The following is a 26204-nucleotide window of genomic DNA, read 5'->3' on the forward strand; positions in this document are numbered from 1 at the left end:
ACATCTCTAATCTGAAGGGCTCATCAGCTGCTAAACACCACAGTTTCTTCGTCTTCACGTCTATGTTTCATGACTTGCGTTTGTACTTTTCTGTGATGTAATCTAGACAGTATAAAATAAACCAAAATGAACTTATCTTAGTTTGTTATAGGAGGCAGTGTGGACATCACTATTTGATCACTCTCCAAATGATTGACATCCACTAAGAAAGACTACAAATACTAGAGTTAAATTTAAACCCTTTAGATATGCTTAAAAACCAGCACAATGGGTCCTGTTGGTTATATTTGTCCACATATTATTTTCATATATTGTCTATAAACGTATTAATACTTAATAAATATTATTAATCAATTAACATGTAAGCAACAAGTTGTAACTGTTCCAAATTTCATTGGTGATAACATTCAAATGCAGAAAACCGTTGATTGGCTGAAGCGTACAGTTTATTAAAGATACAGTGATTAATACTGGAGTATTATTTCCTGTGTTAAAACTAAGTAATCAGAAGTCTTGGATAAGTCCAGCTGTGTTTACTAGGAGACAGAGATTAATCACAGAGAAATCTGATCATGCGGTGGCGGCCTTTAAAAGTCCAAAAGTTCTTAAATGTCAATTTTTCACGAGCTCATCCTGACAACTTTTTCTTTTTTTGGGCAACCCTTTACACAGTTTGTTTTGCTAAACTCTCAAGGGAGCAGACTATCTTTATTTTCATAACCAAATTTGGAAACAAGCAATGTTATGTAAAGATTTTTGTAGAAGTGTTTCCATAATGGCATGCAACACCACAGTTTATTACATAAACCATAAACCGCATTAAAGCCTCATAACTTAGAATTTATACGCAGTATACAAACATTTAATAAATGATTTATAGCACACTATAATGTAAGCAGGTACAAGTGTTTATACATGCACATGTAAACAGTAATAACTCATTGAGTGGAGGCTGAGGTCTTATAAGTTCAAAAGGCAACATGATACAACTCAGCGGTCTTAATGTAACGTTATAATTGTTGATTGATTATTATTAAACACTTTTGATATTATCATATAACTAACCTACAGTGCAGTGCACTCAGGCAGTGCTTAAAGGTGTATAAAAGTTTACCCAGCAAAGGCTGCAGGTGGGCTGTTACCTTCAAACGAGGACATCGGCTCCAGGATCCCAAACTGCTTGAGAACTGCCATGAAAAGGATGATGACCACGCCGATGGCGAAAAGCTCCATGCCCTGGATCCCCATGACTTCAGAACAGGCAGGAGCCCACTCAGGGCCAACCAAGCCCCCGGGGATAGATGAAAGAAAGCTCGGGTTGATGCGAGTTAGCGCTCTACTCAACAACAAGCGGTGTCAACAGGGATGAGCCAAGAGGCAACAGGAACCGGCCTGGTTAGTGGGTGACTGCATGAAGCTGTCTCCAGGCCCAGGAAGCAGCATGAGAACCAGCTGGATGAAGGCTCCTCTAATGTCAACACTGATGTTGAAGTGGAAAATATGTGGAGGCTGACATATATGGAAAATCTTCCTCTCTGGACCCATGAGAAAAACTGGGAGCTGTGTCACAGGCCATTTATTAGATCAAGTTAAAGGAGACTTTTAGAGCTCACAGTGGAAAAGACACACGTTACTACTCAGCCTCTTAATCCGGCTATTATCAGTCTTCGCTGCATAGCGTGGACTAATAAATCACATCTTGGTTTTAGATTAAAATGTCATTTAGAAAAAGCAAAACAATGCGGTGCAGCGTCGGTGTCCATTTTCATGAGTTTGCACTCATTTACTAGGAGAAAGTCAGACTGAATAGGACAGGCTTATTGAACAGAACATCCAAGAAGAGAACGTGAAAAACCCAGGTCTTCTCATCTTCCATGCCATAAAATGGCAAAACAGCATTAGAGATCATAAATAAATCACTCCATTACAATTTCGAAACCGCATGAGCAATCTCTAAAACCTCAGCTCTGGAAACAAAAAACACTTCTTGTTTTATCTGCAAGCTGAGAACTATCTGACTCTCTAACCTCAGCGGTATCCACTTTAAACGGACCGTCCAGTCAAGACGGAAAAAACTGAACTTTGCTCAAAATAAAAAAATTCGGATGAAACAACAATCTACCCCGAAACTGATGGGACTTACTTGATGTTTAAAATCATTTAAACAATCACTTTTTTCTGCTCTCGTACTCTTACAATAGGAAGTAATCCCCACGTCCACCATTCAAGCGTAAATTGAGCGTCCACAGTTAAGTTTAAACTTGGCATCGCAGTCCACTCTTCATTGTTTGGCCAAATCCAAGTCCAGATATGGAAGAGTATGACCCCTGAGAGAACATACTCAGAGCAGCAGCAGCAGCAGTGTCCGGGAAGGGAAATCCTGAGAAACTGAGAGTCGCTGTGGGGAATGAATCCTCCCCCCTCAGTGTCTGCCTCACTCGCATGCACTTTCCCACCCCTCTCCTCTTTCTCTGCAGCTTCCTGAATTAATCTGTTGCTGTTTCTTGCTACAACTTTTCACCCCTCAGCTCAGTTGCTCCACCTTAAACCTTGTGCACATCCCGTCCTTCTACTTTTTTTTTTTTTTTGAACCTCTGGGTTCCTCCTTTTCTTCCCTCTGTCTATATGTGCTCTGGAGCTTTCAGCCTCCTCCTCCTTCCCTCTCTATCTCATCCGTTGTTCCATAACTATGGCCAATAGCAGACTTTCTCCCCACTCTGTTGAGCTCTTTTATGCAAACTATTCATTCTGCATCCACCTTTTAAGGCTTAAAACATTTTGGGGAGCAAATTGCAGTAATGCTCATCTTGAAGAGCCCTCGATAAATGGCCTCTGATAAAGAGCTTTATACTGTCAATAAATAGCTGCTATCCGCATGTCACTTTGCGGCCGTTTTGCATCTCTTCCGTGGTTGTTTTTTCTTCCTTTTCTGGCTACTTTGTGTTTCTTTGTGACAATTTTGCACCTTGTTTTTGCAGATATGCAGTATTCCTTTTGAACATGTGCCATCTTTGTATCAGCTTTCTGTATTCTTTAAATGTTTTGCATTTTTTGTGGCTACTTGAGTCACTATGTCATAATTTCTTGCGGTTTTTAAGCTGTTTTCCCTTTTCTGTGTTCCCATTTTGGTCTATTTTGCATCTGCTGTAGGTGTTTTATTTTTCTTTGTATTCATTTTGTGAGTGTTTTACTTTTCTTTGTGATGTTTCTGTACCTCTTTGCAGTAATTCTACATCTTTTTGTGGTTATATTGTGTATTTTTGTAATTTTTCTTTTTTGGTCAGACTGTATTTGTGTTTGTTTTGCATCTTTTTTGCAAAATGATTTCAGTATCTTCTTGTCATTTTGAAATTTTTGTGCACATCTCTTTTTATAATAGTTTGTTGTGTCTTTGTGGCAACTTTGTAAGATGTTTTATTTTATTTTTTTTATTCTGGTACATGTTTTTAGTTATTTTGTACCTTCATTTTGCATCTTATAGCTTTTGTGATATTATTATATTGTTATATTATTTCATTAATCCACATATGATACACATTACACCACTGTGGCTCTGCCAGCTCCATTACTGTCACCATCCTCAGCTGATCCTGTTTGCATATGAGGGCTGGAGTCAAGAATTCGAGGTTGAGCAAACGCAGAGATCAAATAGGAACATCAGCCTCCCTACACGTGTAACTTCTTGATCTTTCCACTTATCTGTTTTACTCTGAATCAGACGTATAATGAGTCCTAATTATGCATCGCTAAACCATTTTAATGATTACACAGAATTACTGGAACATGGTCCACAGTTTGCCAAGGATAACATGGAAAAATATAATTGAGTGAGTATCAGCGTGCATAAGTATGGTTGTGTGAGTGTGTGTTTAGCAGGTCAAAAGAGGATAACTGATGACTCTGCATTTGCTAATGCATCAAGATAAGATGTGTGTGTATGTGTGTTTGTGCGCGTTATTGTATTGACTTGGATGGAGAAAGGAGATGCAGATGGGACGCTGGAGTGGGAGAGATCAATATCTCTGTGGTGAGGTGGTGGAGATCCCCTCTGTTTTTCCTGCTTTTTGTGAATTTAACCAGAAAAACCGAGGTCACCTATCACTGACAGAATCACGTCACTGGTTACTCTGTGGTGGGATTTAAAATGAGTGTCAAACTTACATTTTTCACACAGCTTTGAAGGAGGATTTGACAGGAGACAAGCAATAATGAGCCAACATTAAATACACACACACACACACACTGCATGCATGTATCTGGGCATGTGTGTATACTTATGAATAATTGTGTATGGGTCTATTCTGAGAAAATATCAATGCTGGCGGATTTCCGTGTGTGTGTGTGTGTGTGTGTGTGTGTGTGTGTGTGTGTGTGTGTGTGTGTGTGTGTGTGTGTGTGTGTGTGTGTGAGAGAGAGAGACCATTAGGACACTAACAGGGTTTAAAAGGTAGGCTTGTTGCTGATGCTGACACAGCAGTCGGTAAATAGGAAGAGAGGACCCAGACTGTTTCCTCTGAGTCAGACATATCAGCAAAGATCTACTGAGATTGGAAGACACACTTAAATAACACTTAAGCCTCTTCAGTACAATAGCACCAATTCACAAGAAATGACTCCTTGCTTCACAAGTTTTAATATTTACATAAGAAGTTTGACCAGCGACTAAAATTAGAACTTCAAGCTACAGATTAGAACACAGATGTTATTGCCTGTGCGCTGACGTTGCTTACCAGTGCACCACCGTGCTGCCCTCAAATATGGAAGCAATACCTTTTCATAGAGTATAAAGAGACAAAAACATAATTTACATGTAGAAATTACTGGCTATTTCATTTGTTACACCTGTTCCAATCACAACCCATGCATTTAGCTATGTAGAAATGATTAAAATGACCTGCTGTAGTTCAAACTGAGCATCAGAATGGGAAAGAAAAGTGATTTAGGGGACTTTTTATAAAGATGTTTGTTCTATACTTTTCGAATGTTTCATAATCTTGTACCGTCTCTGTTCAGAAAAAAAGAGACGGTCCGGAAAAAAAGTGTGAAAATGGATGAAAGTGCTTTGTTGGTGACAGAATAACTGCTCGTTACAACCTGGTATACAGAAGATCATTTCTGAGTGCAGAACACGTCGAACCTTGTAGATGATGGGCTACAGCAGAGAGAGACCACACCAGGTGTCACTCCTTTTAGTTAAGAGTAAGAAAACTAGAAGCAACTTCACTAACAGACTGATTCAATTCCTAAAAATACACAATATCTGACTGACAAATTATCATATTATCATTAATATTTGTCATTTCAACTGCTGTAATATTAATACTGTAAGTAAGTAATAATGTGACATTGTCTGTTCCTACCTGAGCGGTGGTACCTGGCTGCACTGTGGCCACAGTGAGAGAGGCAACTGGGCCGAGAGAGGCGCCTCCTGGCCTCCACAGAGAGCGCAGCCATCACAGCTCCCATAATCAGCTGAACTGTCACAATAGCAAGACGTCTAACAGGAGAAGATCCAGATTTTAAATGACTGAATGTAAATGCTTGGTCGTGGAGATCAATGCTAACAAAATGCTTACAAATGTCTGAGCCGCCCGCCAAGTTTGACTCCGAGCACTGAAAGTCTCAGCTCAGCCTGAGAGGAGGCAAACGAGCAAATCTCACCTACTAACAAAGGCAAATGGAAAAAGCGACAGGTGAGAGAGACGTTTGTGTGTGTGCGCGCGTGTGTGTGTGAGGCCACATTTGAAAATCTGTTTGAGTTTGCGACACCACGTCACAGCGCGAGAGGGAGATAAAAAAGAGAAAAGGATCAAACAGCACAGCAGAGCTTCTGACCTTTCACATCACACATGTAGCAGACGCCCCGACATTTCTTTTTTTCTGCCTGTCTCACTCCCTTCCTGTCTTCAGATCGTTCACCTCACATAAACATGACTTCGACTCCTACTGTCTCACAAATTTCTGTGGCTCTGGAAAGTCAAACAACTCCCCAATATCTGTAGTACCTCCAAGAGCATAAGGGAAAGTTTTATGCTTGTCTCTTTTGTGTAAAGAAACCTTAATGTAGTGCTGTTCAGCAATACTGGATTTGGATGTACGATCAGACTCATGCACACAGACGCTCAGACAGCAGCTGTGAATTTAACAGACTGCAAACAAATCTGGTTGCTGTAGAGTTTTTCCAAGTAAAACAGCAATTCTTCTCCATTTTCTCCAGCGATAGAAACTCTGTTTTAAACATACCTGCAGATTTCCTCCACACAAGGGTTAATGGATAAAATAACCCAAAGATTATGTAGTTATCCAGGAATGCCGTAAAACTGCTCATGTATATCTAAAAATGTAATCATAAAGGAATATAAAGACAGGTGCAGCTGTTCAGCCTAGGAACAAATGAAGCAAGGAGGGAGTAAGAATCTGAGCTCCAAGGGAACAATTAAAGCAAACACACAGTCCCACTGCATGTAAAAAATATGACACGTGTACATTTTACAGGTCCACTAACTCTTTGCTTTTAGTTTACTCTTACAGTATGCTTTGAGTTATTATCCATTTCCATCCCATCATTAATAAAAACTGCTGGCACATTTCCACTGGCAGATGTTATGGCATGGGCCACACATGTCCATGCCTTAACATTGCCTGAGCCATGCTTTGTTTCATGAGCTGCTTCTTTCCTCCTCTATACTTTCTCTCCCCATCATTCTAGTACAAGTTAATCTTGGTTTCATCTGCTCGAATCTTTTTTTATCCAAACTACACAGACTGAGTCTAATCTGACCTTCTTGTTCTTGAATGTAGCCAGCGGTCTGCACCTCCATGTAAGTCTGTATTTACATTCATGAAGGTCTCCAAAAGTTGATTCTGTACATCTGGACGTAGCGTTTTGTGGGAGAAACGTTTCGTCACTCATCCATTCAGACTCACCTGACTGCAGGTTTCCCCAATTATAAACTTATAAACAGTAAATTTGCATAATGACTGAAACCAGCCCACTGAAGGAACAATGGACTGGGAGGTCAGTTCCTTAATCATAATTATGCAAATTCTCATGACCATTGATCAACAACCACTGATCAATGACTACCATTCACAGAGAGTTGGGGAATGGCTGCAGTCATAGAATTGTAAGATGGCGAAAGATGTACCTTTAGGCCCCCTCCTCGATTCAGAGATGGTCTTTCCCTTTTCATGTAAATGACCTCCTTGACTCCGCGCTCAAACCAGCGTTCCTGCCTGTCCAGGATGTGTACATCCTCATCATTGAAAGAGTGTCCACTGGCCTGTAGGTGTAAATAGACTGCAGAGTCCTGGCCTGATGAGGTAGCTCTTCTGTGTTGGGGTGGACCAATTTTTGGCGCAGTGTGTTTTGGGGTTTAAAAGCCACAGAGACCCGGTGTTTTGGTCAGTGGTTGTTGATCAATGGTCATGAGAATTTGCATAATTATGATTAAGGAACTGACCTCCCAGCCCACTGTTCCTTCGTGGGCTGGTTTCAGTCATTATGCAAATTTACTGTTTATAAGATTTGGGGAAACCTGCAGTCAGCTGAGACTGAATGGATGAGTGACGAAACGTTTCTCCCACAAAACGCTACGTCCAGATGAACAGAATCAACTTTTGGAGATTTACTTACCTGGATGATTGAGCATGCATCAAGACATTCATGAAGGTGTTTTTTGAACAGAGACTTTGACAATGACATGCCAACCTCCTCTTATTATTAAGTTAGATGTTGAGAAGCTGTTTTTCTTTAACCAGTTCTGTCATTGGGCACTGCAGTTTTCTTCTGAAGTCTTTGAGCTGAGCACGTATAATCTCTTTAAGAAAATACCAGATTGATGAGATTTTGAGATAGGTTTGTGTTTTTAGCCTCCCTCCCTCAATTAGATCATCTCTTTGGACATCACGTTGACATACAAAATGCAACTTTTGTTGTTTTTTTTAAACTTGTACAAATATGGAGAATAAAACAGGCTTATAGCTGATTTTCTTTAGACAGAGCTAGTCAAGCTGTTTATCACCTTATTTTTTAGTTGACTCTTCAGACCAGAGCCGATTCCAAAATGTAATCTCATTTTCGTCTTCACTGCATTATAATGAAATACTCTGGCTTTGATAGGCGAGTCTCTGCTTGGTTTATCTATCCTAAATAGAAATTATTGAATTATTAGAAAATGGAAAAATAAATAATCTAATTTATTAAAATTTGTCATTTCACAGTTTTCCCACCAAAGACAAGGTCTCTATCATTTTGGATATTTGCAGTAAATTTAAAAATCAAAATTATAAAATTATAATTTTTAGCCCATAAAAAGCTGTTTTTTTTTACTGTTGTCATAAAACTAAGTTTGAACTGAGGAATGTATTTGCCATGTTATATCCACTCTGTCCACCAGAGGGCGTCAGACACCAAACAGCAGAGAAGAGCCACTCGTGTTATTTCACTGACACAAGAAGAAACTGGAGATATTAGATCAAATTTTGATTAGATCAAGTTTGTATATGATCTGATTACTGCCAGATCATAGACAAGCTTACTAAGCCATAAATGAAAAGGAAGACAATGTGTGGTTTCTCACGACATCTGTATCCATGTTTGACAGGAGAACATCAGGAATAAAACAAAGCAAGAAATTTAATTTGTAAAGCCTGCCTCCCTGAATCCACCCTGTTATTTGCAGTATGTTCACGAACATGAGTGGAAATCTGCGAATGCAAGGAAATCTTTAAAGGCTGTGCACAGACTTTAAACACCCTGCTGCTCAGTCAGAAGAGAGATGACTAAATCATCCAAGTCTCTTTAATGCCCGTTTCTTCCCAAACAACCTACCCCAGGGACATAAGATGAAAACTTTGCACCAAGTGTTGACAGGAACTGCCCTCTACACTGTCAGTAAACAGCACCCCAGACATGTAAACTTGCTCTACGTCCTCTCCAACTCCAAGAGCTGCAAAAACCATTTAGTGGCCATTGGGGGAAAAGATGGCATCTTTTTCACACTTTTTACACTCCTGCTGTCTTTGCCTCACTCCGTCAACTTTTTTAATTTTCCAATTAAAACTAAATCCAGTCTTATATCCATATGAGATAATCTCCTTTTCATAAACCCACCTCAGCCTGGCAGGTTCAAAGCCAGGCCTGGATGTGTGATTAAAACAGAGTCTTACTTTTCCGCTCCCCTCGCGCTGCTACGGTTGTTTTATTTTTAAATTTCTCTTTATCCAGCACTGAAATATCCTCTCATATTCCCTTATCTACCTCTAGCTAGCTGATCACTGGAGACCTGAGCAGAATTTGGTTAGAAATATTCAAACAGGAAACAGCTGAACAGCAGAGAGTTTAAACTGAGGAGGAGGCAAAATAAGTTTTTCATCCATCATCCAGAGTTGTGTCTTGTCACTGCCCTGATATCCTGAGGTGTCCTCACCTGTCTGCACAGAGTTTAGGAGCAGAAAGGGAAACAGCAAACATAATGAGTCTGAACAATTTAACAAAGAAGGTGATACAAGGAGGGCTGATAAAGAGGAAACAGCGGGCTGGAAAAGCAAGAAGTATCAGGTGCTGATTCAGCTGGTGGTGGCTTGATGATGTTTGCTGGACGAAAGGACAGAAGAGGAGGACAGCAGATAGACTTACATCTAATCAATGCTGATGGAAGGACATAGAGATACATTCATAAAGGACAGATCAATAAAAAGGAGAATAGAAGAGTAATAAAAATCAAATTTTGGAGGTCCCAGTGTATGCTTAACACAATAAAAAAGAGCACTTCTTGATTCTTATTTCCACAACATATTTTCATCCTTAAAGTACTTGTGGCAACATTTGTAAAACAAGGCAGACACAGGCACATATTCAGCCTGTTCATAAAGTCAAACAACCAACACAATCGTACCATTGATGATGTACTGTAATACTTCAAATGTCTATCCATTTATTTCTGCTTATCCACTTCAGGGTCATGCTGAAGCTGGGTCAGGGTCAAGCCTACAGCCAACTTTAAAGCCCAAATGACCTGACCCTTGTGCCTGTTTTTGGACTGTGGAAAGAAGCTAGAATACCTGGAGAGAACCCACAGAGACACAAGAATGTAAACTTCACATAGTCCCCAGCTGGGGGATTTAAACCCAGGGTCTACTTTCTGCGAGGTAACAGTGTTAATCACTACACCACCATGCCAGCTTCCTTTAAAAATGAACTTTCAACTTTTGTTGCATAAATGAAAGAATTCAGCCTCTGTGGTTACAATCATAGCCTGCTCTTTTTATCTACATTTAACCAGCAGCATTTGTAACTTTACATTAAAGTTAGGCAGTTTAACTCAGTGGTCCCAAACTAGGGATCAGGTCTCAGGATAAGTCAGTGAGATCATTATTAAGAGAGAAGAAGAAGAGGAGGAAAAAGAAAGCCCTGATGCACCAATTCTATACAAATAGTCTCTTATTTGGTATCTTTGGAGCCTGAACTATCATCAAGCCATCTGAGAGATTTTAGAGTTTCTGAAGAATTTCTGAAAAAAGGTTTTTGCTCAATTGACCTAAGTTTAAAAAATTGTCAATTTCCATCAGATAAATGTGAAGGACTACAAGTATAGACAAACATATAATAAAACTACTTAAGTTAAAGCTGAAAAGTGGACTTTGTTACTTATATGACAATAATGAAAAGCATGCATGTAGATATTTTTGAACTGGAAAATAAATAAACAGGACAGAAAACAAATCAGCTTTTGTTTATAAATCATTTTAAATCATGCTTTTTATTTGTTTTTGTTTCTAATGTCTCTGTAAAGCACTTTGAATCACCTTGTTGTTGAATTGTGCTATACAAATAAATTTGCCTTGCCTTGCCTTGCCTATAATCTGCTGTTTTAATAAGCGGAATGAAAAATGCACGACCGAACAAAAAAGAAAATACCTTGAACTAGTGTCCCGGTGATGAAGCCAAAGAAGCAGCGCAGCAGCTTGGTGATTTCCTTTTCACAGTGTGCCCTGCATGCATTCATCATCCAAACTTTGGCCAAATAGACCACACAGTGTAAAAAAGAAATGCTGATCTTGCAGGAAAAATCAGGAATGTGATAAGACACAGAAAAGTCTTCTGATATAAAGGTTGTTTCATTTGTCCCACTTTGCTTACAGGTGATCTTCACTTCCTCCTCCTCCTCTCTCCACTACCCTTGGTGTCTCAGACGAGGTGACTCGAATCACCATTGCTTTCCTTAAACACGACCCAGTCTGACAAACCACAAAAGAACCCCCCCCCCCCCCCCCCCCCAATCGCCGCTTTTCCTGTTTCAGCCATCATCAGCCATCGTGGTCACTGGGACCACCGTGTCAACGTGTACAGTCACGGAGAAAGAAATCCCAATATTCTGCTTAGCTCCCTCCCTCATTTTCCTTCCATATCTAATCCGACTCATATTACACTTTTCGTGTTACAGTCACTGATATCTCTTCGTCTTTCAGTTTCACTGATACAGCCTTCTTATCTCACTCTTCTTCCCTGGTGTGAGAGTAACTTAAAGTAGAGATTAAACTTTATGCTGACTGAAATGAAAGAAGTCATGCATGCCAAAACAGAGTGGAGCTGTGCAGTATAGCTGACTTTATTTATAGGAACTGTTTATTCGTGTTTTTCCTGTTTTATATCACTTTAAATTCAATATCTTTAGACTACTTTAACCAAAACAAGAAGCATAAAAACATCACGGCATACTTTAAGTTTGTTTAGCGGCTAAAATGTTAATTTTCTTTTTTTACGGAGAAGATATTATGAGTTTATGACTTCATAAATCACGAGAGACAGGAGTATTCCCAGATGAAAATGTTCTACAAATCAGCCTCTGAATAATATATGAACAAACCTCGGTGCTCAGAATACAAACGGGATTAAAACTGGAACGCTTGGTTTGTGCATTTGTGAGCGGAGTGCAGATTTCCATAGATTTCTATACATTTTAATTAGAAACTGCTATTTTACATTGAAAAAAATGCAAGCAACGTTGACACAATGGAACTTACAGTTTATTATAATTATTTTTGTATTCAAAGTTTTCTGAAATTTGCTGTTTGGATGTTTAAATGTGTAAAATAAGCATTAAATGTCTAGTGTGCAGGTTTTGATGAAGAAGACATGTTATGGAAGCTAAATAAATAAATCTGTGCCTATGAAAAAGTCTCATCTTAACATAGATGATTCATTCATTCATTGCAGATATCTGCCTCCCACCAAGTGTAAGCACTTAGTTTATTATTAGTTTGATTAATCTCAGGAATAATCGTAGAACACAACACATTTGTGAAAAAGCCTTTGTTATCTGGCTTTAATCCTTTCTTAACCTTAAAAAGTCCAGTCAAACTTAATCAAGCTTGAATACATGGTTCATAAAACTAGACACGCTTCACTTGATTTATTCACAACTTCACCCATTGAGTGATAAGTAATCCTGAGCTAACAGGAGATATCTGGAGTGATTAATACCTAACTTCATGACTCACTATTGAAAATAGAAATGATTAAACCCACTGTCTGTAGTCCTTCGTTTCCAGCAGTGTATAAACTGCAGTTATCCTGCTCAAACCCTGCACACTGTCTCTAACTCTCCACACCTAAACTACACCCACACCACTGATTCACATCTCCGTCTCTGCGCTGCTATTTTTAGCTGCTGGCCATTATCGAGGTGAGGGTTTGCCCACTTCCACTGCTGAATCCCTCTCGCTTTTCCCTCGACACCGCTAAGATGAAATAGATCCCATCACAGCCCCACTTTTCTTTCTCTCTCTGTGATTGTTAGTCCTGTTCTTTTTTACTCACTGCGCTCCTGTTTCCTGCAAACAAAGAGCTTATTCACTGATCTCACAGCCAGAGGCAAAGAGGAAAAGACCTGAAGGATTACTTGAATCTGTTAAAGATTGATGAAGTGCATTAGTGCACATCAAGGCATGTAAAACAAACAAACAACCTCAAAACTAATAGATGTAATTTGGTTGCACAGGTGCTTGGGTGGAAACCTTCAAGGTATAAATATCTGTGCTAAATCACTGGAAGTCCCTCTGCGCACAGTGGTGGACATTATTTTTATTCTCTGCTGGAAACAGCCCGATATTAGATTTATAGTTAACTTTCTATTTTCATTTAAGCAAGCATGATTTAAAAGCAGAAATACGAGAAGTACGAGTTCTTCAAATGTGTCCATGTGGATAAAATTGTTCTGCAACAGGTTTTAGAGAAAATGTACAAAACAGGTCTATGACTGTGTGTGTAGCTCTCCTAATGGGCTTTATTGATTGCATGGGCTGGCCAGAGGAGTGGGCATAATTAATGACTATGACCCGAACTTGTCTCTATAAGCCCGAAAAAACAAAAACAATCCTGGAACAATGATGCAAAAAAACCATATCCAAACATATTTTCCAGCATCTCCACATCCAGGCAATATAAGTTTTATCCACTCAGTGATGAAAAGTGTTTTCAAATATTAGAAATCGTTTTGTCAAAAACTTTGATTACGTTTTTAAAAAAGTGAAGAACTTCTACCAGAGCCATTACATTACAGCGTGAACTGAGCTCAGACAGGTCACAGCCACAGACTCTGCCTCATTGTGTTATTTAAATTTAAACTTTAAACTGATTGGACACAGAAATGCATGCCTCCAATGATAAAAACAAGCAAACAAACAAACAAACAAACAAAAAACAAATGAAAATAAAGTTTAGGAGCAGAATACAGTTGGGGACAAATATGGTGTTATGAGGCAGGGATGAGGAAGGAGAAGGAATAGAGACAGAAGTGAAGTAAGGAGAAGGATGGACAGGAAGAAGCCAGGGGTAGGACAGACAGATGATGAAGGAAAAGTGAAGGAATGAAAAAAAGGAGGGATGAAAACAGGAGTAAACAAATAAGAGAAAGATAGAAGGCAAGTAAGTCAAGAAGGAAGTAGAAGAGGCAGCAAGGAAAGAATAAAGTCTGCAAGGAAGAAAGATGATGGTGATTAAGAAGTGACAGGGAAGGACAAGAAGAGGAAAGGAGGTCATGAAGTGCTGAAGAATTGGCAAAGAAAGGAAGACCCAGAGGAGGCAAAGCCCTGATGAGAGCACACTGAGATGATTTGGGTTTCTTCTTGTTTTATAATAAATATCCAGAACTAAACTATGGATTTTATTTGCACTGTAGAAATGTTTTCTTACATTAGAGCTATTTTAAAATCAACAAACATCAGATAATATTTTCTGCCATTCACAAGCAGGCTTCAGTAAAACACATGTATATGTGTATAAAGATTAAAATTAAAAGAGTCTCTTTTCCTCCCTGCGGGGAAAAGACTAACTGTGTACAATAACAGCTGGACCACTGGGTGGAGCAATAACCCCTTTGAACAAACCAAGACTGGAGGCCTGTAAAGCCAGAGGAAGGAACAACTATTTATAATGCAGGGTAATATGCTCAGAAGTAGGGCTGAACGATTATGGAAAATAATCTAATTGCGATTTTTTGCCCCAATATTGCGATTGCGATGCGATATGCGATTATTTTTTAAGGTCTTTGTCTTCTGTATTATTAAACAAAGACAAGCAATACATCATATAGTATGGCCAATACTATATTACATTAATTTTAAACTGTTCTTTCCTGGAAGACAGACCTCTGTTATGATGACATGAGGTGATGCATGAATTGATGACTGACATTTTTATTTAACTTCTTCAATCACAACAGTATATTTGAACATACACAATAGTTTATTTTTAGCTTACAAACATCTGAGCATAAAGTGCTGACAAGGAACCCTGGTGTAAACATTAAAATGAAAGTCAGTACAATGTGCAGATTGCAGAAATATACATAAAAAAAATCAGTGGCTTTACCACACTCAGTTTTTCGACATCTGTGAACTACTAGACAGTCATTCAATTAAAAAATAATATTAAATAAATAAAACTAATAAATAAAAAATACACACATCTTACTGATCTCTGCAGTCAGTAACATTACACATAAAGTGCAAACATAATAGCAATTGTATAAACACACACACAAACACGCCTTTAAAGTTTAAAGGCGTGAAATTGGACGGTCTAGTTCTGATTAGCGTCACCGCTGTCTCGGTGGAGTTTAATAAACTCGGCCGTCTGCTTCTTGCTATCTAAAATATAACCAGACACTGGTGTAAATTCTCGACTGTCTCATACTTCTGTTTAATAAGTTTTCTGTTTGACGTTTAGTCAGCTGTGTGAAAACCAAGGAGGAACCCACCCGGGGGATTAATAAAGTTTTATTTTATCTAATCTAATAACTTTAATCTCAGCCAAACCGATTTACTCACGAACAAACAAAACACTGAAAAAAGCCCAACAATAACATTTTTAGGTTGTCTAAGTGACTTATATATTACGTTTAACCCGAGCAGCGAAACTCCGCGGTGATAAGAAAATGATGTGCCGGGAGTTGTGCCGTTCTCGGCCGCATCAGTAACCCTCGAGCTCCCGGCTAGCTGTCGAGCTGGTGGGTAGCAGACGCCTCTGAAAACGTCGAAGCACTTTTGCAAATATGGGATATCTTGATAAACCGAGCAGATATTTGATGTTTACACAACTACTTTCTCGCCTGAAAATATGTTAAAAGTTTATTTTGTGACCCAGAAAGATTAGTATGAGTAATTTTAAAACTTAGTAGCGGCCGCCATTGCTGGAAACTGGAGTTTGGCTGGGCCGCGCTATGAATTCTGGGATATGGTAGTAATTTGGACAGCCTTCGGCGCGTCGCTGTGACGTAATCGGTCTACAAATGCGGCCTCAGGAGGATGCAGCCCATGAATTGTATAATATAATCGCAGTATAATCGCAGCCTTTGCGGTTAGAAAATTGCACTTGATCATGTCGCGATATTATCGCAAATGCGATATATCGTTCAGCCCTACTCAGAAGTCAAACATAATTCTCAAATGTAGCTTTGAAAGGCTTAAGTAACCATTTTCTCTGCTACACTGCAAAGCTAAAAATTTCCAGTATTTCAAGTATTACAAGGGCTACAAGGGAAAGTGGAAACAGTTGGAGAAAACACAGCAGTGCATACAATCAAGGCAGGGAGACAAGAAAACATAAAACAGGACACAGGAGACAACAGAGTATCAAAATAAAACAGGAAGTAGCAAACAGGAGGCAGAGACATGAAAACTCTGGAGTGGCTACACTACACCGAAACACAAAGAAGAAGACTGTTTTCATATTTAAAAAAAAACAAAACAGTGAGGACAAGTATCGTTCAAACATCTGGAACAATACTAGTGAAGGTGCTCTAAGGTTTAATTTTGACTGCCTGTTTCAGTAGTTTAGCTTGTCAATATGTTGCTTATTTTATCGATTATATTTTTAGGGTCTCATTTTACTTATTTACCCCCTTTTTGTTAAAAAAAAAAATCAGCATTTTTTAAACTTCTAATTATTGTATTTTGTTAATCGGTTTTAATTCACTTACCTGTGCTTTTTATTGTTATTGTTATCTATACAGTTTTGTGGTTGCGACCTCTGTGCATCTGTTTTCCTTTCAAAGACAAAGTCAATAGACAGATAAAAAGCAGTGCACAGGAGGCGTTGGAGAGGGTATTCAGGTTTGTGGACAATATTAATGGTGACCGAGGGTGTAGAGGTTTTTGATAAATGAGCGTATGACTTTAAATTATCTCTTGGTACTTGACCCTGAGGTCAACTGACCAGCTCAGTCTGCAGGAACTTTGGGATTCATGTGTCAAAGCCATTGATCAGTTCAAACTCTTTGTGCTTTCACCCCACATGTCACACTCAGCCTGAGATGCTCATGTCACTCCTCTCACCTTTGTCCTGTGGCTGCGTGCTGGCGATGATCCATTTCACCAGGCAGCACTTCATCAGAGCTCTCCGAGAGAACCGCGGCTTCTGCCACTTCCCAGAATCCTTCACTCTGCCCGGTGCAGGCTCGACGCCGTTGGCATCTCCCAGCAGGCTGCCATCGACCACCTTGCCATCCGCCTGGAGAGAGGGGAAGGGAGGGGATGAGGGAGGAAGAGGAGGAAGCGGGAGAGAATTCAGCACAAAATTAAAATTAAACAAATCTGACTGAAATGTTCAAATGGAGCCAGAGATTATGAGTAAGTGTGTGTGTGTGTGTGTGTGTGTGTGTGTGTGCAAGCCTAGAGAATCTGATTAATCTCTGAACTGCAAGTGTTTCAGGAACTCTTTAAAGAGGTTCAGAAAGAGTTCAGTTCTGGATCTCTTTAGTGTTTTATGAGGTTTTATAAGCACATGAGAGCTTTTCCATTGCCACCAACTGTCTGCTGACATGACGTAACAGTGAACCATGACAGTAAAACAGGGAGCTGAACGATGCTGATGATGTTAATACCAGTTGCTGTTTCCCTCTGTTGCTGTTCCGTTTCTTTAACATTGTTTGCAGCCGCTGTTAATGAGAAATATTGATTAGAGCTGCTAGACTATTCCCACCTACTGAAATTAGTCACATAAACATCTCTCAAATGACATTTAAGAGTGTTTCCACTGTCCCAGGAGTGGAAAGGTCCATCCTTTCATTAAGGAGACTGGAGTTTAGCTCTCACTGGGGGCTATTTTTAAATTTCTTTTGCACCCACCAATTGATTTAGGCATTACAAGTTCTTTGTTATAGTAGATTTGGAAAAAGATGGGATTTGGGGTTTAAAAAGACCCTTTCAGAATATTTAATGCATGTTGGAAAGCTTCGTTTTCTAGGTTCCACGGGTACGGTGTCCCAGCCCATCTGAAAGTGATGGCCAAATCCTGCTTTACAGCATTAAAGAGTACGTTTACTGCCTACAACAAAAAAATCATAACCACTGAATATTTTATAAGTCATCCATTTGGACAGAGCTGACCGTTGGGCCTCACCTCTGCCAATTCAACGTTCTGACTTGGACCGCTTCACCGTGTCTGTGTAGTTGGAGCCTTTGTAATGGATTATCAGTGAGGTATCCAAGGATGTTAGGCTTCAGTTTTCCAGAGTAAAAGTCTTTATCTAATTAGTCCTATATGAATTTAGTCCTACTTCATTTCAATAGATGCTTCATCTTATGGTACAATAGAAGAACAAGAGTTTAGCAAAGATTATCATGTGACAAAAACAGAAAATTAAACATATTAATAACCTGAAATAATTATGATGAATAAAACAGTATGGGGTAGGTTATTTTTCTCCATATAAAACCTCTAGAGCTTACACATATGTGTGCCTGTGTGTTGTACCAGTACTGTTTGCCAGTTTGCTACTGTTTGCTAATGCTAGCTAGCTTTCAAACTAAGCTAGCTAGCATTATTAATGCACCCTCGCGCACAAAAAAACCAACATGGAAGTGGCCAGTGATAATATAGAGAAACTAAAAGATGCTAATAGCTCATCATTTATATACATTTTGTGGCGAAGACAACGGCGCATTTATTCAAACAGGAAGTTTAAAGTTTAAGAGATAGATCAAAATAACAGTTACAGCAGCACAAACGATCAGTGGAGGACAACAGACAGTATAAGATGCAATTAAAGGCCAATAAACACATGGAATCATCCAGCACTGATTTAAGAGATTGAGATATCAGTACTCAATACTATATTGACTATACTACATTTATTTTACACAAGCTTCTGTATGGTACATAAGTCAAAACTTTGACGTTGTGAGTTTGTATGTCGAAATTCTGACGTACTAATCTGAAATTTTGCCTTTTTTTTTCCTTGACAAGTCTGCCTGATACTTTTTCTTTTACTTTTTTTTTCCAGTGGCAGATAAACTTTCTTACTAAGAGCCAGACAACAATAACACAACTGGTGAGACACCAACAGTGTATCAGTCACAAAACAGTCTTGAAATTTAAGTAAGGACGGTTTCATATTTCTGGCTACAAATAAAAGCACACAACGTATCTCTGATACCTATTAGATCCAAAAGAAAGAATAAGAGCAAGCCATGCTTAAAGAGATTATTTCCACTTCATCTACAAATATCATGCTCTCACATCTTTAAATAGCTGAAATAACTTTAATTTCAGATTAGTTAAAAGCCTCATTCTGTTCATTTTCATATTTCAGCTCCCTGTAATGCTTACCATGCAAGCCCCATCCCTACCATCTCATTCATATTTAGCATTTATCCGCTTTCATCAGAGGAGATAACGTTTTTGGCTCTAATATATTTTTCAATTTCTTTCCTTCACATCTTGGCCTTTCAGTTTTTTTTATCCAGCAAACATTGATTTGATCCGATGCGATCTCTGATTTACTGAGAATGTCTTTTCTTAGATTCTCAATAAGCTCTATTAAGCTGCTCCTGCTGGGTGCATGCAAAATAGTCACATACACACACATGTGCAGGAAGGAAGATGAAAGAGGTGAACAGTGAACAAACAGACACCCCGTTATGCTATTGGCAAGAGAGGGAAGAAAGGGATGACAGAGGGAGAGGAGGGGGGAAAATGAAGATGCAGGGTGCACAAACAAACACACGGAGGATTTTTAACAGCTATTTGATTCTGTGGGAGTCTGACCATGCAAATCCTTTACTTTAAGGCAGAAAGGGAAACAGAGAGATCGAGAGAAAAAAAAGAAAAAGATGTGAGGAGAACAAGGTCTGCTCATGTTCCTGGAAGAACCGAAGTCAATTACCATAATGAATCGTGGCCCATCTGAGGACGGCCAGAGGACAGAGGGATGGAGGATGGGAAGATAGGAGGTGAAGATATGAAAGCACTTTGCTGGGGAATACATTTTCAAGGTTATTTCTGTGCATCTTCCACATGAACAGATTGGTAAAAACAGCGAAAGATGAGTGGAAAAAGTGGCTGAGAGGGACAACTGCGAGGAAAGAGATGGATGAAGATGGCTTGTATCGTAATGACAACATACAATATCTGTTTAATCGCATGTCAACAGTGACATATATGCTGCAAATGTGCTCAGCAGTGACTCGCTTCTTTGGAGAAGTAGATTATTGGAAAGTGTTGTTTTCAGCGTGGCTTTTAAGAGAAAGTCCCAAACTCCAAAGTGAGGGCCGTAAGACAAACAGATGCAGACAGGCACAGTGCAAACAACAGAAAATGCAGCCCTACATTATTTGTTTATTCATGGGCTGCTGGACATGTAGGCATACTCACAGTCACTCACTCACACACACACGTTTGCAGCTAGTATCTTCTGTTTCTTAACGCTTCAGCTGGCTTTGTCCCGGGGCGGCACTTCCCATTCGTAATGTCTGTACAACATCCACTATAACACTCATGCACATCCTATAAGGGACCCATAACGCTCAGAGCAAACAGAGGAGCCAAGCCGTACGCATCGCTATGCTCTGCCATCAATTATTAAATATAAGTTGCTGGGTTGTTACTTCAGCGGAGGTTGGCTAATGTGAAGCATAAACTCTGGCCTTATTACGTTACAGAGTGAATCTGGATCACTCTAAAATGAAACACAGTCAAAGAGAAACGAAGTTAAAGAGGACTGATGGTGTTTATGTACTCAAAAGTGTACAGTTAAGTCCACAATTTGTTGGAGAATTGCACACTTTTTGTAGTTTTGCCTCTGTCACCACCACAGTAGACTTTAAATCAGGAGTGTCAAACTCAAATACACAGTGGGCCAAAATTCAAAACTGGAACAAAGTCGCGGGCTAACGTTAATATTTATTGAAATATATTTATTGAAATATATTTATTCATCCAGATATAAGAATGAATCTTTTCTTATGGACTCAAACACGTTTTGCTGAAAAACTGAATCTGGAACAAGCAAAGCTTAATACTAAACAATATATATATTAGCTGTATAATACCAGTAGGCCAGCTCTGATAGTAATTTGGTGTGGCTTCGTGGGCCAAATGTAATTAGGCTGCGGGCCAAATGTGGCCCGCGGGCCAGAGTTTAACACCTATGCTTTAAATGAAACAATAAGCATCTTTAAGATGTTTTCTGACAATGTCTAATCTGACCTTCTTGTTCTTGCGCGTAATCAGTGGTTTGCACCTTCTTGTAGACCCCCAGTCTTTCCATTCATGAAGCCGTTTCTTAATCGGGACTTTGACAATGATACATCTGCCTCCTTAAGCATGCTCTTGACTTGGTTACATATTGTGAAGTTGTTGTTTTTAACTATAAAAATAATTCTCTGATCATGTACTTTACTTGTCTTCTGTCTTCTTTTAGGCCTTTAGGGGTTGCTGAGCTGGTCAGCGCATTCCTCGTCTTTAATTATGTACCAGATGTTGATGTGGCTACTGTTGAAGTTTCTGCTTTATCACTCATTGGTTTAATTGGTTTGTCATCCTAATGATGGCTTCCCTCACTTGCACTGACATCTCTTGGGCTTTGGGGCACAGCACTTTGAATTATATTGAGATATTAGGCTCCATTTGTCATTAAATAATGAGAGAACAAACCTCACTTGGCCATGAAACTGGCTGTAATTCTAAAACAGTTCATGTAACGCAGTTTTGTAAAGCTGGAAGTCTGCATTTTACTCACACATTGTTTAATTTGAAATCCACTGAGGTGGTGTACAGAACCAAAACTACAATAATTCTCTTTTTGCCCAACAAATTATGTGTTTAACTTTTGACTGTTATAATTTCTGCATGCTTATATTTCTATACATAGCCAATGTTTCAAATAACATCAGATTAAGTTATTATGTGTGAGCCAATTCACAATTCAGGCAGCTTTAACCACTCGGTTTCAGGCAGTTTATTTCTACCCTTGGTCCTTTCAGGCACACAGTTCTGGCTGTGAGACAGTAACTGACCCACCTGCTGTTCAAACCTTGTTTAAAAGGGCGAGCTTTTCAGAACAAAGTTGGGTTAAAGCTGTGAGTCGCAAAATGCAGAGAAGGCTAAAATGATGGCGCGTAGACATCTGAGACAGAGGATGGACTCAGGGGCCACAATGAGGCCCAGTGTGAGTCAGTTAATGATTAAACTTAAATTCAAATCATGTAATGCACCACTACATGATAGATAATTAGCATAAGAATCAATTCCTATAAACCTCTGCACATTTAGAAAGACAGTCGCTAGAAAACTTCAGCTTGGTCACAGAGATTGGTGGACAAAGACAAACATGGCAACCCAAAGACAACAGACTTTCACAAACAAGAAGAACAGATGGAGCTGCACTTCCTTCTGGTACAACGACAGAAATATCTCATTCCAAACTGAAATGAAACTCAAATACCAGGAGTTCAACACTTTCTCAGACCAGAACAAAATTCAATATTTACTGTAGGAAAACAGTGCCAGGACCTGACAGAAAACTAACACAACTGAGCTTCTCTCTTTAATTCATCTCCATCCTTTTCCCTCTTGTCTTATGATTATAATTAACTTGAACCCCTCTCATCAGATACATTTTTTATTTTCTACTTCTTGAGCAGTATTAGTAGAGTTTTGGTCACTTGGAACAGCCATGCAGGCTGTAAACACAACACTGTGTAACTGTTATGGAGAACGAATCAGGGAGCTGTGTCAGCAAGCAATGTTTACACTGTCAGCAAACACGGATCAGCATTAGCATTAATTTGGTGTTTTATTTCTGGCCACCTGTCGAATCTAAGTCCAATATATTTACCTTATTTTAGCACAGCTTCATTTCCTCTATTTTCTTTGTTTATTTATCTTAACTGACAAACTAATGAGGGAATTATCAGGCTGTTAGGCTTATAAGTGCTTTGCTTTCCTCGACAGGTAGTTGCTACGCTATTTTAGAGTGAAAATGTAACATGAATTTGGCTTTTTAAAAATGTATACTAGTCAAAAACATCTGCTATTGCTTTAAATGGTTATGGCTGCATGGTACTGTAGCTTTTAATGACGTACAGCACATTTGTTTAAATGGTGACAAATTTGAAATGTGAAACCACGAAACATCTCATGTTTCGCTACAGTCCACTCCAAGAGTTAGTGTTGCAGTATAAGTACTTAGGAATAATAATTGATGGCTCGCTGCCTTTTACAACTAACATTTAGTAACTGCTGTCAAAAACTTAAACTGAAACTGTCCTTTCTGTCCCGTTAGGAAAGTAATAGACTTTCAGCCTCTACTCCTACGTCAGTGCTCATTTATAGTGACATGATTTATATGCACGTATCTTCACAATGCATAGATATGCTTAATACCGTCTCCACTGGGGCTTATTCCGAACTCCACCGAACGTTGTATGCTGGGGTCGGTTGGTCTGGTATACTCATGTCATAGACTAAACCACTGCTACATTATTATTTAGAAGGGATTTCTTGCCTTGCTCCTTTCTTAATCCATTAGATTAATGAAAAAATTGTGGGCCGTCACTGCCTAAGATTCATTCCTGCTGTCTGTCCTGAAAGTTTGCACTGAACTTTAACAAAAGAGCCTTTAAATTAGTAGCTTGCTTTCAGAATCTGCAACAAAATCAGCTCACTAAATTAATTTATGGGGATTTTAAATAACCTAGAGCCAGTTACTCTGGGCTGGAAATGTTTTTCCTGAATACCGTTACCCCCTGTAGGCCAACACAATGACCTTTACTGTTCTTTTAGTCATAATTGGCACTAAAAGTCAAAAAGGTTGGTTATTTGTGTTGTATTTTACTTTTTATATTCACTGTTTTTCACTGTGTATCTGTGGTTTTTTTTATACAACACCATTAATACTATTGGTGTGTGTCTTGGCAAGAACAATGTGGATGTGAATTTTTAATTTTATCAGTCATATTATTAAATAAAGGTTATGTCACAGTCCTCTATCTGTTGGATATTTTTGTTTATTTGAAATATCTTTTGATTCCCAATTTATTTAAATTCCTAAGTGTCAGGTTCACTTGTCTTAGTCCCGGTCTCAGTGATTGTTACTTCCTGTTTTATTTTGATAGGCCCTTGTCTCGTGTACTGTGCTTAGTGTTACTTCCCCTTGTCTCAATAGTCAGATTTCCTTCAGTGTATTCCCTTTTTCAGGTAATGCCTGGTATGTGTATATATATTGCCCTTTGTTCCTGTTGTGTTGTCCCTAGTGGTTGTGTCCTACCTTGAAGTATGTTTAGATTTGTTTGTTCTTCACCTTGTATTATTTTTGTATCCAGTTTAGGTTAAATAAAAGTGCTTTTTGTTTACTGTTTTCAAGTCTTGCATTTGCATCCTACTCATGCCTGCTGCACAGTCAGCTTGCCTGACAGTGCCTGAGTGTCTGCATTTGGGTCTTCATCTTCACAACGAATATGACAGATTAAGTAAAAAAAATTAAAAATTGCTTATGGCAAGCAGAGCAAAACTGAATCACAAAGGAAAATTATGGGTAGAAGAAATCAGTTCAGTGATGCTAAAAGAGCTGCAGGCTTTAGTAATGAATCCCTGTGTGATTGTCACAGTAAGTGAGAGCAGCTTTAATTTATTTGTAGTAGATATTTCCAAACCACTTTCCCTTCTCTTTACACACATTTTAACCAAATCATTTCTTCCCTATTTTTGTTAAAAAGCCTAAAAGCCTAAAAGCGTTTTATTCTTGGATTCTTAGTGTGAAAATAGTGCACAACACATAATGATTCAACAATTACGAGCCTCTACAGACAACAGAAAAGGTGAGAAAACATGCACACTCTCACTGTGATTTAAGGCACTGTTGCTGACATTATTTGTGTTTTATTGGTTTCTGAAAATGGCTTACACTATGTGTAGAAAAGATGTATAAGTGGGGCCGATGCCATTCAAGATACAGCAGAAGTATTTTCATGCAGAAAGTCTTAAGGAGTTAAATGTTGGGCAGTCGTGTTATAAATTATGTTAGAATACCTGAGAAGGACATTTGAGAGTGAAGTCATTCTGGGAGAATGGCTTAAAGAAGCTCATGACTCTGTGAAAACACAGCAATATGAAAAAAAAAAATGAAAGTAAAAGTGATGGAAAGAGGTCTAAGAAAGAGAGAGCGGTGTATCCTTGCAATGTTATAACAGCGGATGGGAGTTTCCATTAATAATTTATGAGTGATTAACGAGGCCACAGCAGATTCACTTTCTCTCACTTTCTCTCTGACTCTTTGTGTCAGTGTGACTCAAACTTAGCCAGCAGAGTTCATCTGTGCTCCTCTGCCGCTTCTTCAAGGTCAGCATGAATTTAAACATGCTGTTTTTTCTAATGGCCAAAAGGGGATAACTCCCCTGGTTGCAAAATGAAGTCAGATTGTAAAGAGGCTTACAGAGAAAATGTACTTTTAAGTCTTACTGAATACAGCATGATGTTCGTTTTACAAATTAAAGTCCCACTTAGAGGCAAACAGATGAGAAAGCAGGGTGTGCGTTGGGTTGAACTAGCTTGGGCTTGGGCACACCTAAAACACAGCTAAAACATCACAATGAGACCTGACAATGTTTTTTGTTTTTTTGTTTTTTGCATATTTGTCAAATGTAAATGTTTCAGAATATTATATCCAGTTTATAAAAATTCAATTTATCAAGGAAATAAAAAGCTATCCAAGTCTACCTCCCCCTGTGTGAAAAGGTAAGGTTTCTTGCACCCCTTTTTAAATCCTGAACCCAATTTATTGGGAAAGCTAAGCTCAGTTTCACTAGTCACACTCAGACCTGATTACTGCCAGATCTGCTAGATCAAGAAACCTCTTAAACAAAACCTGTGTGATACAGTGAAGTGGGTTAAAAGATCACAAAAACAGCACATCATGCCATGATCTAAAAAACAGTTGAGAAACAAAGTCACTGACATTTATCAGTCTAGAAAGAGTTACAAAGCCATTTCTGAGGCTTTGGGACTCCAGTGAACTCCAGTGAGAACCATTATCCTCAAAGCGAGAAAATCTGTAACAGTGGTGAATCATCCCAGGTGTGACCAAAATTAGAGCGCATCAGCGACTCATCCAGGACGTCTCACAAGAGCCCAGAAGATCTAAAGAACTGCAGGCATCACTTGCTTCAGTTAAGGTCAGAGTTCAACAATAAAAAAGAGACTTGGCAAAAATGACATCCATGGATGAACCACTCCTGATGAAAAAAACCCACAAAGGCTCAACTCACATTTGCCAAAAAACATCAAGATGATCTCCAAGATTTTTGTGTTAGCTTTCTTCATGTAAAACTGCATTTCTTTAAATTTGCTAAGCTTATTTTTGCTTTATATCAAAAATTATTTGATGATCTGAAAAATTTGAGTGTGGCAAACATGGAAAAAA

At 38.9% G+C, this 26204-nt stretch overlaps 1 protein-coding gene across 5 annotated transcripts in view; it reads right to left on the minus strand.

Annotated features, from left to right (window-relative positions):
• kcnip3b (Kv channel interacting protein 3b, calsenilin) overlaps positions 1 to 26204 on the minus strand; it is a 54985-nt gene that overhangs the window by 17086 nt on the left and 11695 nt on the right. For 2 of the 5 annotated variants that reach the window (XM_082556118.1, XM_082556122.1), the window contains one exon: positions 16840 to 17014. In XM_082556118.1, coding sequence (XP_082412244.1) covers positions 16840 to 17014 — 175 coding nt within the window. Of the gene's footprint in view, positions 1 to 1142; positions 2614 to 16839; positions 17015 to 26204 lie in introns of those variants that run through there. The other 3 variants (XM_082556119.1, XM_082556121.1, XM_082556120.1) reach the window with 3 other exon arrangements.

Source organism: Aulonocara stuartgranti, assembly GCF_965226115.1.
Source record: "Aulonocara stuartgranti genome assembly, chromosome: 12".
NCBI classification, from domain to species: Eukaryota; Metazoa; Chordata; class Actinopteri; order Cichliformes; family Cichlidae; genus Aulonocara; species Aulonocara stuartgranti.